Below are 18,314 nucleotides of genomic sequence, written 5' to 3'. Positions count from 1 at the left end.
AAGGTAGAGGGATAGAGAGTTAGAAACATCAATGAGAGAGAAACATCGATCAGCTGCCTCCTGCACACTCCCCACTGGGGATGTGCCCGCAACCAAGGTACATGCCCTTGACCGAAATCGAACCCAGGACCCTTGAGTCTGCAGGCCGACGCTCTATCCACTGAGCCAAACCGATCAGGGCAATTATATATTTTTAAGAGGAACTAGAAGCTTAGAGAGATTAAGAATTTCCCCAATGCCACAGAGCCAGCAAGTTTAAGACCCAAGTTTCCCCCTCTAAAGCTCTGTTCTACTTGTTTCCCTGGAGGGACTAATAGCAGCCTCCTATTGACATATTCAAATTCATTCTAGAATTTTGGTTGCTCCAAAACTTGACCTCTTCAAATATATAGGGTCACATTTCTTGTCAAGAGTCTCATCTTTGATGTTGTTGATGTTGCTCTAATGAGGTTCATCTCCTTTCTCACTCCTCAAATGGGTGGTTTCCAGGTCATGTTATAACTGACCCCTATCTTCCCACCTGAAATACCCGCTGGCCTTTTCTTTCCCATCGTTCCCATTTATTTTCCATGAACAATTCAATCCCCTTCATCCACGAACAGTTTTTCCATGACTTAGTCTCATATCTTCCCTGGATTTCTATAGCATAGGCTGCTTTTGCCACACCTTGTGATTCTATTTTCCAGTTGTTTCCAGGTTTGTATTTTATTTCCACAACAATACTGCAAAGCCTGCTAGGGGAGACAGTCATATGCTCCTTTTTGTCTTGGCAGAGTTCCAAGCCAAATTCAATGGATACACACACAAACACACATGGTCAATATACTCTTGGCAAAACCAGTAAATAGTTCCTCTATTTGGGCCTAGGATCCAGTTAGGCTCCCTATTTCACAAAAGAAATACCTAATATTATAACTATAAAGAAAATAAGACATACAAGCAAACAAGACAGTATTTTTATTTTCAGGAAAGCAGGCTAAATCTTGAAATACAGTATTCGTAAGCCTTTTGTTGTCAAGGACAAAATAGTCTTGGCCAGATTTTCATAATCTTATTACATTTACCTGTTTAAGATGTTCACTGAGGGCAATTCTCAAGCTTCCATTCCTTCTGTTTAACATCTCACAAGTCATGAGGGTGTAGAAAATTGCGGTGCACACCAAGGGCATGCAGAAGTAGAAGCCAAACAGCCACCAGTCCTTCACATCTTGGTAGAACTGTAAATGAAGAAAAGGGAGAGAGAGGGAGGGGGCTTTATAAGGTAAATTAACTGTGTAGTGCCTCTGGGTCCTTAAAAATCTTCATGTTTGCAGATACATTTGTATATTCATGCTCTCTGGTTGTGGCAGTGAGCTTGGGGTGGTGCTCAAAACCCAATTAAATTGGCAACTCTAGAAATTATCCTGGCTTTATAAAATAGCACATGAATAAACTGCATTAAAAAAAAGATATATTTTATAAGACACCTTAATTGTACAATGGAAGAGCCCTAATCAATAAAAAGAATTCCCTTCCAAAGCTCACAAAACGATTCTGAGACATACAGAATATATATTTATCTTTATTAGTGAGCCTCAAAATTTTGCTAATGTCTGGTTTACTTTTGGCTATTACGGTCAAAGTGTACTTAATGTGAATATCTTGTTTGGAAACAGGGAAGGTTATGAATGGCTTATCTGTGTAGCTTTGGTTACCAGGAGTTAACCCTTTGCCTGGTATGCCTGCTATGTGACCTTTTAGCTAGCCAGTTTGAGCCATAAATAATCACGCCCCTTCTCACTCTTTTTAATACTTACCACCTGGAAACTATCAAGACAGAGTACCTTATCTGAAGGCATATTTAGCATGATCTCCCTATGGGCAGGAGTTGTAAATACTAGGATTATTCACTTTTATGTCTTTTTAAAGAAGAAAATTTAATACCCTATAAAAATGGAAATTGGAAAATTATATCTACATTCTTCTTCCCACTAAATTAATTATCAACTTGGGAAGAAATGCTTTTCTTTTCCTTATTCTGTTTCCTCAGATTGTTTATTTACTATGGATAATGCAGTTATAATATCTCAGTTCCCACAGTAAAAACTAATCATGTTGCTCTGTGAAAAACTAGACAGTTTCTGAATATAGAAGAGGCACAGTGGGATACATTTATAGCATGTTTATTAAGATAATCTATAAATGGTTCCTGAGGAAAAAAAGTTCTGGGCAGAGGTTCCTAACTATTTTTATGCCATAGACCTTCTTGGAAATCTGGGGAAGACTGTAATCCTTTCTGGGAATAATATCTTTACATGCATAAAATAAAATATGTACGATTATAATGGAAACTAGTTACACAGAAACAGTATCAAAACATTAAAAATAAAATTTTGATATAGTAATATAGGTGTTTATTAACAAATTAAATGACATATCCAATGGTGGTTCTAATAACTATCAGAATGTTGAAGCAATGATGACTGTAAGTGATATTGCAAGATTATACAAATGTTATATGGTATGAAAATGTATTATTTCTATTAGTGACAAAAATGTGGTACTGTTAAATACTATTGTAGTTTGTTGCCTATATTCATAATAGAAAGAAATGATAAATTTTAGTTATTAGTTAGTGAAAATAAACATGTAATTTGTTTCTCATTCAAGTGAACAGACCTCTGGATTTTAACTTCAGGTTAAGTCAAACTCCCATTTTATGCAGATCTTTCCCTATCCACATCACACTGTAGAAAGATTTCTGTAGTGAGCTTACAAAACAAACAAACAAACAAACAAACAAACAGAAAAAATCAGGACTCTTGTTTCCTTTGAGTACAATACAAACACTCCTTTAAGTACCCTCTTCAATTTGTATCCCCTTCTTCCAGGTGCATTGCTGGCTGGTGTGAATGCTCAAATGCAGTTACAGAGGGCCTGAAAGATGACCCCCTGAGGGGCCTGGACGGAGTCCCCTTGCCCCCTCCATGGCAGAGGCCTATAGAGAAAGGGGTCACAAATTCCTTTTGAACTGATGTCATCAGCAAGGGCATGGAGGGGCCTCCCTCCAGTCTGTTAGAGCAAAGTGTAGGAGGAAAGTGTGAAACAAAGAATAAGAATAAAATTTGAGAGAAAAATACAAACAAAAAACAGGAGGAGAAAGAGACTCTCAAATTTAAAAAAATTATCAGTTCATACTCATACCCTTTACTACAACCCTCTAGGCTTTTCCTGCCTGAAGGAAAAACATTGCTTGACCATTTTATAAAGGAGACTCAGTCATTACAAAGTATCCCTTTTCTTTTTGTCAAGTTCTAGTGATTAGTAAGTTCCTATGTTGAGCCTTTTCTCCCAGACATTTTATTCAGAAATATTTAGGTTGCCTATTTACACTGCCCAAATTCTGATAACCTCCTACTGACTACTTTGTTTTCCACTATGAAGATTTGACGTAATAAAAAAGTCAGTAGATAAACAGACCTTAATTTTAAGGTTGCCAGTTTGGCAGCTTTCATGAATAGTTTTAATTTTAAAACAAGAATGTCCAAGCAGGATAACTGGTCAACTGTAAAACCACTAATTTTGTGAATTTTCCAAGTTAGGAAAACATACCTTGAGATGTCTGAAAGTGATTAAATGTGGAATCTGAGCTGCATGAAATTTACATCAAAGCACTAAATTATGCTGATTTAAGTGAAATAGTTATCCTTTTGGTTTTCCTCCTCAGTCCACCTTTGACTAGTTTTGCAAAGGTAATATGCATTGTAAGTATGTTTCCTGATACACTCATGTGATTAAGCTTTTCAGAGAAACATTAATGTGACCAGATGTACTAAACAACAACTGAATTTGTTAAACGGAACACTTTTTTAAAAGTTCTGCAAATTTATATTATTTGTACATGCAAATATAACTTTCTTCCTACTTTGAGTTAAATCTACCTTTAAAAAATGTGTGAGCAACATATATTTCCCTGAGTAACCAAAAATAAGTATCAGCATGTCTGTCAGATGGAAGTTGTGCTGTATTCCTTATTATAAAACACTAGAGGCCCAATGCACGATATTCGTGCACAGGTAGGGTCCCTAAACCTGGCCAGCAATCAAGGCCGATCTGTGGGGCAATTGGGGGGGCCCCCGCTGGCACCCACCTTGGCTGGCCTGGTGCTGTCTACTCCCCAGCCCCGCCCCCTGCTGCTGCCAGTCGCCTCTCTCTGCAGGGCAACTGGCAGGGCGATCGGTGGTGGTGGTGGTGGGGGGGTGGGCGGCCAGCTCACACCCGCCTTGGCTGTCCTGGGGCCTTTGGGCTGGGGCAGATCCTGCATTGAGTGTCTGCTCCTTGGTGGTCAGTGTGCGTCATAGTGACCAATCGTTCCACAGTTTGGTCAATTTACATATTAGGCTTTCATTATATAGGAAGTAGCACTTTATACATATAATCTCTCTTTCCTAATAAATGCATTTCAGAATTCTGGGTTTTTTTGGTACAGAACAAAAGTTGTATCTACAGTTGTGCTATAAAATTAAAAACAAAATAATTGTTCTATTCAAGAAACTAAGCCCTAGTTTAACATCTACTTTTTATGCAACTGAAGAATATTTGACTGAACTAATAGAGTAAACCACACTGGGCACTGCAGAGGTATCAACAAGTCATGGTGATGGTAAGTAAAAGTGAAGACCTCCTCCTCTCCCCAGTTAATTCCCTTTAAACTATTTGTACCTTCATGAACGCTGATGTGGCATTGAGCATACAGGTATTAAGCTGTTCACCCTTGTATTCAAAGGGCACCATGACGAAGCCAATTGCTTCAGGGATGGCCAGGATAAAAGAAAGGATCCAGATGGAGACAATCTCAATGGCAGTGACCAAGGGAATCCCAATTCCCTGAACACGACTCCAGGAAGCAACAGCTCTGTACCTGAAAATAAAAATGGGGCAGTGGAACCAAGGTGTTAGGAAATTTTGAATAATTTCAATAAAAAAAAATTATAAATGCTGGCAGGTTCCCTCCCTTGGCCAGTGACCAACCATTGGCTTTTTAGGAACTTACTTTGGCATTCTTGTGTGAAAAACAAGTGGGGCTGTTAAAAGTCCTACACATTTGGAAATCAATTGCCTGGCAGGTCTGAGTCTGAGCTCTTCATTTGGCATCTAGCATAACCTTGTGAGAATATAGGATGTGGCAGCATCAGATAGGAGTGTCTATGGTTTTTTTTTAATTCCTCATCCAATGATATGTTTTTATTGATTTTAGAGAGAGAAGAAGGGAGAGGGAGAGTGAGAGAGAGGGAAACATCGGTTACTTCCCATTTGTACCATCTGACCAGGGATCGAACTTGGATATGTGCCTTTACTGGAAATCCAGCCCTCAACCTTTACCTTTTGGTGCATGGGACGACACTCCAACCAACTGAGCCACACCAGCCAGGGCAGTGTGTCTATGTTTCTTAAGTGGGGAGGGGTAGAGGGGGGAAATTGGATGATAGAAGAGGTAGTGAAAGCTGCCGGTACTTGTAATGGTAATATCTTACTTCTCTTTATATATTACAAAATAACAACATTTGAAATCTTATCTATGAAGTGGAGCTAGATATCCTTAAGCGAATAGTGACCATAGATAGTCCATCATTTTCTCTTTTCTTCTACCCTCAAAATATGATTACAGTGGACCTCTACCGGGTGGCAGTTTTAATAAATAGAGAGTATTTCTGGTAAATGTCAAAGAATGACTATATCACTTTCATTATGGTCCTGAGCTAGAATATATAAAAATGACTTAAAGATACACTGATTTCTAATCTTTAGTATTTATAGTCTAATAGAAAAGAACAGTTTTTATAGAAGCATAGAATATAAATGTAACTGAACAATTATGTCAACTAAAAAACAAATTGGCATTAATAAATTGTGTTTACCTTTTTTTAACTTTAATATTTTTGTGATAATAATCACATTTAAATGTTAAGTTTAAAGAAAGATTGGTTTATGGTCTTTGATCTCATGTGATGGTCTGATGCTAACTACTTTCAGACTTAGTTCTAAGAAATGACCTGTGATGTAGCATGGTATTTTTGTGGCTTCATTCTTGAAATTTTTGTTGCTGTTGTAATGGAAAGGAAACACTCTCCTTTTTATAGCTTCATGAGATAGAGCCAGAAGGCTATAAAACAGATCAAGGCATTGGAGACAGGTACACATGGGTTCACAGGATATGCAACTTAATGTGGAAGATTAGTCAGGAAAGCCAGGCAACTTACAAGCTACCCATATCTACCAAGATGAGTCCCATCACTTATATTCAGTGTTCTATCTCAGTATATCTTTAAGGTACATCTGTGGAAACACAGCTTCTTGGAATTATGCTATCTTGTTCTTCATGGTAGATTAGAGTCTATAGTTTTGGTATGCACAATGATGCCACATGGGATATATACAGCACAATTTTCTGGAGAAATGTTTTGCAAAAGATTTTTAGGGTAAATAGTTTAGGGTGCAGTACAATCTCTAAAAAAGTCCAGATGAGTTCAGAATGGAATAAAATACAGCTATGCAAAGAGACCAAGAAAATCCTTTTACGATATGGCCAAGATTGCATTTTTAAATTTATGGTTATTTTCAGTAGGATAAAGATTGCTATTTATTTTGCTACTCATTTCTGTTTACTTTTCTTTGTTGCCCTATTAGACTGGTAGCCTGAAGTTCAGTAAAAAAGGAATGGAGACTGAATGTCTATATCCTGAGGCTCTCAATGAGTTATACTAGTATCTATTTCTTCTCTCCTCCTCTCAGATCAGTTATCAGGAAAGGTGACTTAAATAAAATACTTTAAAATACTCTCTTAAGGGAGTAAGAAAACCAGATGTCTTAGGCAGGATTGGAGATAGAAAGTCGTTTAAATGTAGTCAACATGTACTTATAATGAATATATTCAAAGACTAGCTTCATTTTATAATGTGACATGAGTTCCCAGAATATGACATGTCTATAATCCAATGTAAATTAAATATTTAAAAACAAATAGAAGTAATTTTTAGTGTCTATCTTAGTAAATTATTCATAATCAGTCTGCTCCTTCATTAACACACATGACTGAGAACTAGAATATTTTCCATTTGTCATCATAGTTGTCTTGATAAAATCTCTATGAAATGAGAAAACAACCATAAGAGCAATTAGAAACAATTGTGATGATGGAGGTGGGGAAAGTTGTGGAAAATAAGAAATGCTTGGATCCAAGATAGCAGCAGGGTAGGTGGATGTTACACTCACCCCCTCCCAGGACCAGACTGGAATTACAACTAAAATGTAGAGCAATCAACCTGAATAACCAATTGAAGGCTAGCTTAAGAGAAGTCTTACAACCAAGGATTTACAGAAGAAGGGTGGAACTGGGGAAAGGGCTAGCCCCACCCCACCACATGGCAGCTAAGGTTTTGGAGGGGTATCTCAGCTGAAAAGGTTCCTCCTGAGAAGTGTGCGGTCTCAACCCCAAGCCAGGCTTCCCAGACCAGAGCATCAGAGCTAGGAAGACATGGCTGTGAAAATCAGTGGGATTCTATTTGTCAGGGGGCCAGGAGAGTCTGCTAGACACAGGCACCCTCTTAAAGGGCCAATGCACAAAAATCTCATTCACAGCCACTCACCTTGGGCTCCAGCAGAGGGAAGGCAGATTGGACTAATCACGTGAAAAGAGACTGGGCTTTATGGCTCTGTGAGAGAGCTGAAGGGACAACTGCCAGGATCTCTGTGCTGAGTCCCTCTCCCACACCCCAGACGCCTCCCTACTTGGGTGGAGCACTCCCCTCCGTAGACGTTAGCCTGGGGGAATGCAATTGCCTCACACTCTGGACTCCCTGTTGCACCATCCTGGGAGCTTGTGCCCTGAGGAGTCAGCTGCCTGGGCTGGGTTGTAGAGGTCTTGGCAGACTAAGGGATGTCAGTAACTGAGTTGAGTGGCTCTGGGGTGGGGGCTACTCCCCCACCTTCCCTCAAGCCTGACCTGCACCTCTCTTTCATGGGAGATCCACTAGCCCCATCTTCTCAACTCTTGAAGGCCCCCCACACACCCAGTGGCCAGCTTCAGAGACCACCAGAGCAGGATCCAGGTAGCTTCACAAGCAGCATATCCAAAGGGAGATCTTAGCAGGTATCAGACCCTGCTGAGGTGAATTCTGCTTTTTTGTGGTCAGTATCTGCAGAGCAGCTTGTACATCATGGTAGGGATCGACCCTCCCATTCAACCAGCCTGAGGGTCCACCCCACGCATGAATGGGGTCAATAGCAATCAAGACTCAATTACAACAGGAGGGCCCACATAACTCACACAAGGATCATTCCTGGAGCACCCAGTTTAGGTGAGCAAGGAGACTGTGCCAATGGGTCCCACAATACAATATATAGTTGATGTATTATAGAATTGTATATCTGAAACCTATATAATTTTAGGCCACCCCAATAAATCCAATAAAAATAAATTTTAAAAACTGGATGTTCCCAAAGTGATTTCTTTTGGAATATAATAACACAGCACATATCTACTCAAATAGGTTCTTCTTATTATGTGTGATTATAAATAGCCTTCAATCTAGTCATCAAAGAATATCTGCAAGTGTAGATCCTACCTCCAATAACTGATATTTGAGAAAAAAATCCCTCCTCTTTGAAATGCTTTCTATTCTTCGCTTCCCCCACATTCTCCTGGTTTTTCTCCTGCTTCGCAGGCTACTCCTTACTTCCTTAGCTGGATCCTGCATATTCCTCTTAGTGATCCCTCCAGTCTCATGGCTTTAATATCGTTTAAACTTTTTATATGCTGATAAATAATTCTCAAATTTATAACTCCAGCCTAGAACCTCAGCTCTAACTCTAGACTTGAGATATCTACTCAGGTATTTAGTAGGCAAATACTAAACCTAACATAACACTAATTCCAGTCTTCTTCCTTGTCCCCAAGCCTGCCTTCTTTTCAGTCTTTACCATCTCAGGCCAAAACTCTGAAGTCAGCCTTCACTCCTCTTTTTCTCTTCCACCAAACAGCCAAGTATTTAGCCAACCTTGCAAACTCTTCCTTCACAATATTTCCAATGCAATCACTTCTCACCACCTCTCCTGTTACCATCTTGCCTGGCTTATAGCAATAGCTTCCTAACTGGTTTCCCTGCATCCACTTTGCCCTACTGCAATCTACCCTGAACACAGAAACCAGGTTAAAACATCAGTCAATCATGTCACTCCTGTTCTCAAATGCCCCAATGGTTTCCCACCCCAATGGGAATACCTCCCAGTAACCTCAGAGCTGCTTTTTAACTTCCCTTAGGTCTTTACTCAATTGTGCCTTTTTACAGAGGCCTTCCCCAAACATCCTGTTAAAATTGCCAGCATCCCCTCAAACTTACCTGTCCTGCTAACCCTAATATATTTTCGCCATAACACTTACTACCATGAGACCAGTCAAATATTTTACTTATCTATTTTTTTATTGTCTGTGCCCACCCTTCTCTTTAGAATAGAAACTCCATAGGGTAGACATTTTGTGTGTTGGTCACAATACTTAGAACAATAGATGCTGAATAAATATTTATTAAATTAAATGTCTTTGTTTCCTTACCATGCATTTGTCTTTATTGGCTAAAGTCGATAGAACACTATATTGTGAACACTTTCTTATTTTTCAAGCCAGCCCTGAATAAAACAACAGATAAAGAGCTAATACGTTTAGAATTTTAGAATCAAATAATTAAAAAGCCAGGAGGGACCTTTGGGCTGATCTTTCTCCCCTTTATGTTCCAGTTAGGAGCCTGAGGACTGGCGTGTTACCATGTCCTCTGCCTGGTTTCCAGTGAATTTTGTACCCTGTCATGTGATATGCCAAAATAAAAGTATAAATTACATGTTTTCTTTATGTAAAGTTGTTGGTTACTGTATACAGGGTGGGGCAAAAGTAGGTGTACAGTTGTTTGTGCAGAAAATAATAAAATCATTAATAAATAATGATACAAGAATACACTGTGTTTCACAGTACTTACAACTATACACTTATACTTTTGCCCTACCCTGTATTTTTTAAAAAAAATATTTTATTCATTTTTTTACAGAGAGGAAGGGAGAGGGACAGAGAGTTAGAAACATCAATGGGAGAGAAACATCAATCAGCTGCTTCCTGCACACCTCCCACTGGGGATGTGCCTGCAACCAAGGCACATGCCCTTGACCGGAATCGAATCCGGGACCCTTCAGTCCGCAGGCCGACGCCTTTTCCACTGAGAAAAACTGGTTAGGGCCCACCCTGTATTTTTAAAATAGATTTTCATCAAGGCCAGAGATGTTTAATGCATGTTTTGAATCTTTACAGTATGGTCTAGTATGGTCATTAAATTTTTAAAAGTTTATTATTGAATGTGCTTTTAAACAGTATAAAAAGCAAATTCAAAAGATAGTACTTCAACAAAATCTTTTATTTCTTCTTCTTATTTGTCCATTTCTATTCTAATAAGCATAGTTTGAATATAAAAATCAGTTATAATTTTATTTTAGCTTTATTTACATTAGATTATAAAAAACTCTCATGTTTCTACAGAGGCATATCATTTATTAATTTAATGGTTACCCTGTATAATAAGATACTGATGCAGTTTACTAATGTTCATATTTCTAGCCTTTGAAGGTTGTGAATAACACACCTACAAATATTTTTTTTCTCTTTTTGAATGATTTTCCAGGATTAATTATCTTGAGTGGGTAGGATTATTGAATTAAAGAAATAGAAAGGTAACTGAAGTATGTTAAAAAACCTTCCTACCAAGTGCCTATCAAAATTTGCCTACATTAGAATTTATTATTTTTCTTTCAATTTCCCACTTTCATGAGGTAAAGTGGTACTTCTGTTTTAACCTCTGCACATTTTTGATTAACAGCAAACCTGACTGTATTTTTAGTGTTTGTTTATGCTTTATGTCTCATGTGATAGACAACCCAATTGCCATAGAGAGGTTTGGAGGCAAAATACTAGGTGTGAGAATTTTAAAGAGAAACACAGTGTGGTGGATTAAAAGATAGCTGCCCATAGACACAGACAGCAGCGTGGTGATGGCCAGAGGGAAGGGGGCAGGTGGGGGCTGGGTGGAGGTGGGCAAAGGGGAGGAAAATGGGGACATCTGTCATAGTATCAACAGTAAAATGAACTAAAAGATGATTTTAGAAAACATAAAAACAAAATTATAGTAGCAAATACTGTGACACTTTTTCAACTGAGTCCTTCAACTTGGATGCAGCTGAAACAATGCTTTGCCACTTTTAGGTCTGGTCTCTAAGCAGAGCAACAGGTTCCCCTTGGAGCCCTGAGCCTGCTGGGCAGAATGTGTTGAGGGGCCCTAGATTACATGGAGAGGGAGATGGGCTCTGCTGAGCTCAGACTTCCAGCTTTTCTTGCCAACAGGCCAGACATGTGAGTCTTGCACCAAGGAGATGCTCAGCTGCCAGCTGAAATCCACCAAGAGACCCCAGTCAAAGTGACAAAGATCAGAAGACTTGTCTGTGGTACGATAATAATAAAATGGTGGATCTTTTAAACCACCGTCTTGGGGTAGTTGGTTATCAAAGAAAAATGAGCTAGCAAAATTAACCAGTTGCCTGATTTTGACATTAGAATTAAGATAAAGAATGAATAACTATGTGAAATAGGGAACAGAACCCCAAATGAGATCCCAAGTTGCCCTACAGCCAGCGTTGGACTTTGTTCAGTCCCCACATTCTCTTTTCTGGCTCAGCCATTTCTTCCACGCCTTCACTATTGTCATCCAGCAAAGGAAAACCGTAGCACCAGGAGAGTAAGGAGAAATTAAGTTCATGTCTAAATACAAATGAAGGTTTTCAGAAAATCCCCTTCATGCTTCTGAAATTAGGATGAACCTTTGATAATATCACAGAGCCCACTGAGCAGTTATTTGAAATTATGGGATGAAGAACTGACATCAACTTTTGAGTTTGAGACCTATCAAAGTTGCCTTATTAATCAATCTTTGCAACTTTTCCAGGTGTCTAATTATACATCATTCTGGAGTAGTTGTTAAAGGAGTTTTATCTTTTTACAGCCTCCTTCTCCAGGCAACTTTTAACTAGAAGTTGAATCTGTACCCAAACCCTTTTACTGGTCTAACCTCCATCATCTTCCACTTTAAATACGACTGCTAACTACAAAGAACAGCACTGAATTCTCCTCCCCAAACTCAAAGTTGCCACCTGCCTTGGGTGGGTAGCTCAGTTGGTTTGAGATTTGTCCCAATACAGGAAGGAAGGTTTAGAGTTGAATACTCTGTCAGAATCAGCCAATGAATACATAAATACACAAATTGAGGTCTCTCTCTTTCTCTCTCTCTCTCTCAAAATCAATAAATTTTTCTTAAAGTAGGTTTAAAAAAATCCATCACTTATGGCATGTAAGAATATCTATTTTAATTATTGGTAATGGTTGATTATTCATATTTTGCTGGGAAAAATTTATTCATTTTAGAAATATACTTATAGGAGTATACTTTTAGAAGTATACTACCTTAGCATTTAAAAAATTATTTCACTGATAAAGCTGAATTAGGGATCAAAAAGAATTTCCTCATTCTTTTTCTGAAATTCCCACTTTATCTTTTTCTTAAGTGACTATAGATGTAAAATACAAATAAATAAGAGTTATATTTGAGGAGGAATTAGTGAAAAGGTTACATCTCTTGTTTACCTTATTCAGATTAAAAGCTAACAGAACTTTTCTTTGATCCCACAGCATCCTGTATTAATTGAGCAATCAATGAAATAATAAAGAAACTGTATAGAACTTGGATGTACAGTTACTCTCATTATCCCCCCAAAACAACTCTGAAATGAGAGCTAACTGATATTTTTAAAAAAAATATAAAAAAATCATGAAAAGTCTTTCTGAGCCATAATTGTCTCAGCTCATACACTAATAGCATGAATTCTCAAGTTTCAAATTGTTTTGTAAAAGGTTCCAATTTCTTTTTTTTCTCCTTAGTTTAGTAAAAGAAATAAAAAGAAAGATTTTCATATTTTTAGTAGAATGCAATGCAACCAAATCAAGCTCAAAGCAAAGGTACCTTCAGGAACTAACTGTGAATGATTCATTCTCATGTGAAACATTTTGAAACAGAAATGTCAAAATAGATTCCCTACATGCAGGTTCCCAAGCTTAGAGTCAATACCCAATAAAATGTAAAAATAATAAAAAGGACCCATGAAACAAAGAATGATGAGTTTATTACCAAGGAAAAAATTCCTGGATTAAAGTAGATTTTTGTGGGAGTGGAATTTTAAAATGGCTTATCTTCTTGACCTAAAACTGAGACCAAGTCTTAGTAAAATATAGGGTGTCTGCCAAAAATGTTTACACACTTTGAATAATTATTATTAATAATAATTATTAATTCCAATGGGTTAAATCTGAAAAGAAAGAAACATTAATTGAGTTATCAACTGTTAAGTGTGTATACATTTTTGGGGGACATCCTGTAGATGCTTGAAATTATTTTTTCTGTCTTGAAAAACACACACACAAATATTAAGAACATTGATACAGAACTGATAATTTGTAATGGAATGTTTAGCTAATTTTTTTCCATGCATGGTGGGGATGGTATGGGTGAGGCAAACCAATACCAGAAATAGGAATCTATGCCCTATTACTGAATCAGAAGGCAAACCTTCAGTAGGATTTTGTTTTCTAGAAGGGCTGTTCAATGTCTACTCCTTTTAATATGCTTTTTAATTAGAATTTTTGTTGCCATTAGACTGCCAAATGAATATAATTGACAAAATGCTCTAGATGCAAATTGCCTAAGCCAAAGATGACTAATAATCAGTAAATGTGAAAAGCAATTCTAAACGGTAGAGTAAGACTGTTAATATTTTAATTCACATGAAATAACAACTATCTAGGCACCAACTCTCAATGCTTCTTGACTTCCCTTCTTATGATAAAACTGCTTTTCTAAATCCAACAAAAGAGTAAAGGGAAAGAACCACATTACCTGTCAACACTGAGAGCACAGAGATTGAGGACGGTGATCCCCACTGAAGACTTCTGCAAAAAGGGGAACAGCTTGCATAGAAATATGCCAAAGTCATTGTGATCAAAAGGCCAGCGCCCAGCCAACAGCTGAAAAAAAGGAGACAAAGTAGTAAGAAATGGCAGAGCTGGCATGGAATACATGGACACATACTTCTAATTATCTTCCAAACTTCTACATTTTATTATTCATTATGCTTTCCAGTTAGCATGGTAATAACAGAGTGTTCTTCTTCTCCTTTTTTCATGTTTTAAAGACTCAGCAATCTGGAAAAGTTTGGAAAATGATAAATATAATAACAGAAGAGATAAATCTTTGATCTTACATATAATAGTCGTAACAACTACTTTTAAAGAGTAGCAAAAGTGTGGGGCTTGGATGATAGCTTAACAGAGAAGCAAGGCAGTCATCTCTTATCAGTTCTTCCTAAACCATAAGTAAAGCAAATCATTTTCAGCTAGTGGAATTGGGAGATAATATTGTCTCCTGACAAGCAGCCAAAGTTTTGAATGCGAGGTTATGAAGAATACTGGGAAAATGAAGTGGTTTAAGATGTACTGACTTTGTCAGCTGGTTAACACCCAAAGCCATTTGGAACTTATCTTTCCCTCTGTGCTTAAGGAGCTGACTGCTTCAGTACGTGTGTCATAAGCGGCCTTTCTTTATTAAAACTCAAACTTGCCTTTATCATACAGAGAAAAGTGTGGGTCCTGTGATCTGTTTGTAGCATTTGTGGAAAATCTATTTTTTCATGTTGACAATTTAAAGTCTTTGTTGGTATGAAAGGATGGACCCCCTCTAGTGGCTGTGGTAAGTAGCAAGAACATGAAGTCCCTGGAGTTGCTGATATTCTTTTAATTGGGGTATTGCACAAGGAGAAGAATAGTTCAGCTACCTAAGAGGGGGAAGTCTTTGCTGAATATATGATGCATTTTCAAGAGTAAAAATGGTATGAATTTCTTTTCCAAATTTTGCTTAGTGACTCAGAATTTAAACTTTCTTCACTCAGTGGGAAACACTATCCTACTAACTAGATACATTTGTCTTTTTTTCTTTGCAAAGTACCTATCGCCATAGTAACTCTAAGTTAAGTTTCGAATTTCTGTCCTACCATTTCTAAAACATTATGTGAGGTTTAATTTCATGGTCAATGTGGTCATTAATGGGAGTCCATTGAAAGAGGGTGGGAAACCAGTATCCCATAGATACAAAATCAGAACCTATGCATTTTGAGAATTTAGTAACAAAAGCTCTCTAAAATTCTATTTTTTATGGCTAAGATCCTATATTGACTTAATTTTAGAAGTTATCTTTAGTCTTTTAATATATTTCCCTTTCTTCTGAATAGTTTTCTAAAAGGACCTTTGTCTTTATTCCAGTCCTGCCTCTAGTCTCTTCTTCCTCTTACTCTAACTAGTCTTCGTTGGTGTCTTCTCAGAATTTCTACATAAACTTTTGTCCAAGGATAACTGATAGGCTCTTCACAAAAACACTTCCCTAAACTCTGACATTTTTCATGAAGCTAACAATTATACCATTGCTGATTGCTGGTTATTAATGCTTGATGCATGCAAAGGCAAAACACCATTTCTGGGATGAATCACCCCTATAAAGGAAAAAAAAACACACCTAAAAGCTCCTTTTTATAGAGTTTGGTATTTTATCTCAGAAATGTAATTCTCCATTAAAGACTACAGAGATATAATTTAAATGTGTAGGGGTTGTCATAGGATATGCTTTGGAATAGTTGAACTATTATGTTATTATTGGTTCATTCCCAGAGGCAGAGGATCCTGAAATCCACTTGGATGGATTTCCCAATAAAAACATCCAATAATTAGAGAAAAAAGGATGTTTCTTGCTTATTCAGGGAGACTCTGAAATCCTGTGAAGGTCTAAGTGACATGTGCTAAGAAAAATGATGCAGAAAAGTCCACAACTGAGCATGTATTGTTTTGGGCCAATCTCAGTTGAATTTTTTCCTTTTTCGTGCTTGCTTAAAATTTTAACTAGGACTAGGTGTAAAGGAAGGACTGAGGGAAAGATATGGTTTTGGTGAGCCCAAAAATATTATAGAATTGTATTTCTTTGACACAAATAGGTGTTTGTTATTTTTGTTGGTATTTTTCTTTTCTCCAGGAGTGAGCATTGATTCTTTTGGGGAAGTATGGACAAAGGGAAATGAAAGAACTCATTGAAGGAAAAGATTAGATACAATCACAGTGTAGACTTCCCCAACCTAAATCTGCCCCATTCTGAAAAATGTATGGATAGTAACTGTTCCAATGCAGTCAGGGGAAATTAGGCCCTTGCCTGGAGGCAACTTTTTCCCTTTCTGGTTAAATGTGGCTTCTTCAAAGAGGCTCTCCTTAACTACCCAATCTCAAATCACGTAGGACCTGCTTCTTATTCTGATTCATGTAACCAACGTTGGAGTAATTTTACATTTAAAGTCTCCTTTCTGCTCACTCTGTTTTAGCAATAGAACATATACAAAAGGAAGAGGCATCAAAGAGGCATGGAGTGCAGCTCACCCATTTTTCTCTTATTAAAAGAGGCATTTTGGAACTTCTGAAAGACTATAGGGAGCATGTACTTTCTTTTATATACCAGTATGTAAAATTGAAAATAAAAATTTTAAATGGTAAAAATAAGCTGTATAAAAGTATAACGAAAAGCATGTTTCCCTTCCAATCAAGGCCCCTAAACTTCCTGCCCAAAGGCAGCCACTGTTAACTGTGTTTTCTTCTGGAAATCTTCCTAAGTACATACAGGAATATGCCTTTCATAAAAACAAGTGGAACTGTATGAAAAACAATACCTATTAACAGTCTTTTATGATCCTTTTTCCTAAAGTACTTTCCTGGGAGGCCTAATCGAAAGGTTTTAATTTTTAAAAGCACAATGATGAAACAGTTTAGGCTAGGATAGAAAAAGATAAGCAACTGCTTAGGATAAATTAGATTATGGCAAAAGAATTAGTTGGTTTTATAAAATGTGAACAAGCTACTACCAATTGGTTCACGGAGTTAATCTGGCACCTTGGAGCAGTCAATTCTTATTTTTACTATAAAAGGGCCTATAATTTCTAAGCATATAACATAGTTCTTAGTATTACCAATTTTGCCCTGAAAACACATTCATCTTGTAATTTATTTTCTATTTAAAACTTATTTCTCAGTCTCTCAAAGTAGCATTTCCACTCTTATTGTTGAAAAAAGCAATCACCTACAACTGTTGCTTGAGAAAGTGGGAGAATACTGTTCTACTTCAGACCCAGGTTGAAGAGGGCAGGTCACAAACTATTTTCTTGGAGACCTATCACTTTGGGCTGGGATGGGACTGCTCAGCCTATAAGAGGTGCAGAGCAGGCACTTGGAGATGATGCACATCCTAAGGTCTAAAATGTATACCGTGCCCTCCCCTTCTCGGGATCACAGAGGAACACCACAGAGCACTCACTGAGGCAGCAGAGGGCCGCCTGCGGAGAACAGATTTACCGAAGGACACTTGCCTTGGTTCTTACATAGGGGATTTTCCTACAGTTGAAATATAAAGTCCCTGATCATCATCTGAAAACTAAAATACTACTAAATGGCACAAATTAATGTAGAAATGGGTGATTTGGATTGTGTCAAAATCAACATCATAAAATTGACAGGCTGAATTTTTTAAGCCTGTCAAAACAGATTTACAGAAGGTCTTATATCACATGAAACACTGATAAGCATCCTGTTTTTAGAAGGACTAGGTCTGAAAGCAGGATGTCCACTATTATATTTAGCACAAAGCAGTATCTACTTGGTTGGGAATTTTTAGATAAGAGCAAAGTACCTGTTTATGTCAGTTTTCTGGAACACACCCAACAGCCAGAAAGTCAGCAAAAATGTAAGGAGCCAATGGTTGATGTGAAATTTACACCCTAAAGCCTGTATACTTGACTCCTGGGCAAAGTGCCAGAGTCTTCACTGCACGTTGATTTATTCTAACTTTACACCCAGTGCTATAAAGTTTACCTTTTCTTGTTCTTTAGTCCATTGCACATCCAAAGCTGCTCATTAAAAGGAACCTTCCAGAGTGACAGTTCCTAGCCGTGGCTGTACATTAGCATGATTGAGGGAGCGTTTAAAAATCCCAGTGCTTGGGCCATGGCCCTAGATTAGTGCTTCTCATCTTTGGCCCCCAGGGGACATTTGGTAATGTCTGGAGACATTTATTACAACTGGTGGTGGGGGAGAGGGAGGCTACTAACATCTATTG

General features: G+C 37.7%; 1 protein-coding gene across 1 annotated transcript in view; it reads right to left on the bottom strand.

Moving 5' to 3' along the window:
• Positions 1-18,314, bottom strand: part of EDNRA (endothelin receptor type A) — a 51,041-nt gene that overhangs the window by 7,963 nt on the left and 24,764 nt on the right. Inside the window, exons 3-5 of the mRNA XM_014455694.2 lie at positions 14,016-14,143; positions 4,702-4,900; positions 1,065-1,217 (exon numbers count right to left, since the gene is read on the bottom strand). Coding sequence (XP_014311180.1) covers positions 1,065-1,217; positions 4,702-4,900; positions 14,016-14,143 — 480 coding nt within the window. The remainder of the gene's footprint in view (positions 1-1,064; positions 1,218-4,701; positions 4,901-14,015; positions 14,144-18,314) is intronic.

The sequence above is a fragment of the Myotis lucifugus genome, unplaced genomic scaffold (genome assembly GCF_000147115.1).
Source record: "Myotis lucifugus unplaced genomic scaffold, Myoluc2.0 scaffold_1, whole genome shotgun sequence".
NCBI classification, from domain to species: domain Eukaryota; kingdom Metazoa; phylum Chordata; class Mammalia; order Chiroptera; family Vespertilionidae; genus Myotis; species Myotis lucifugus.
Note: the sequence above shows the minus strand (reverse complement) of the source record. Positions and strands in the feature narration are given on the sequence as shown.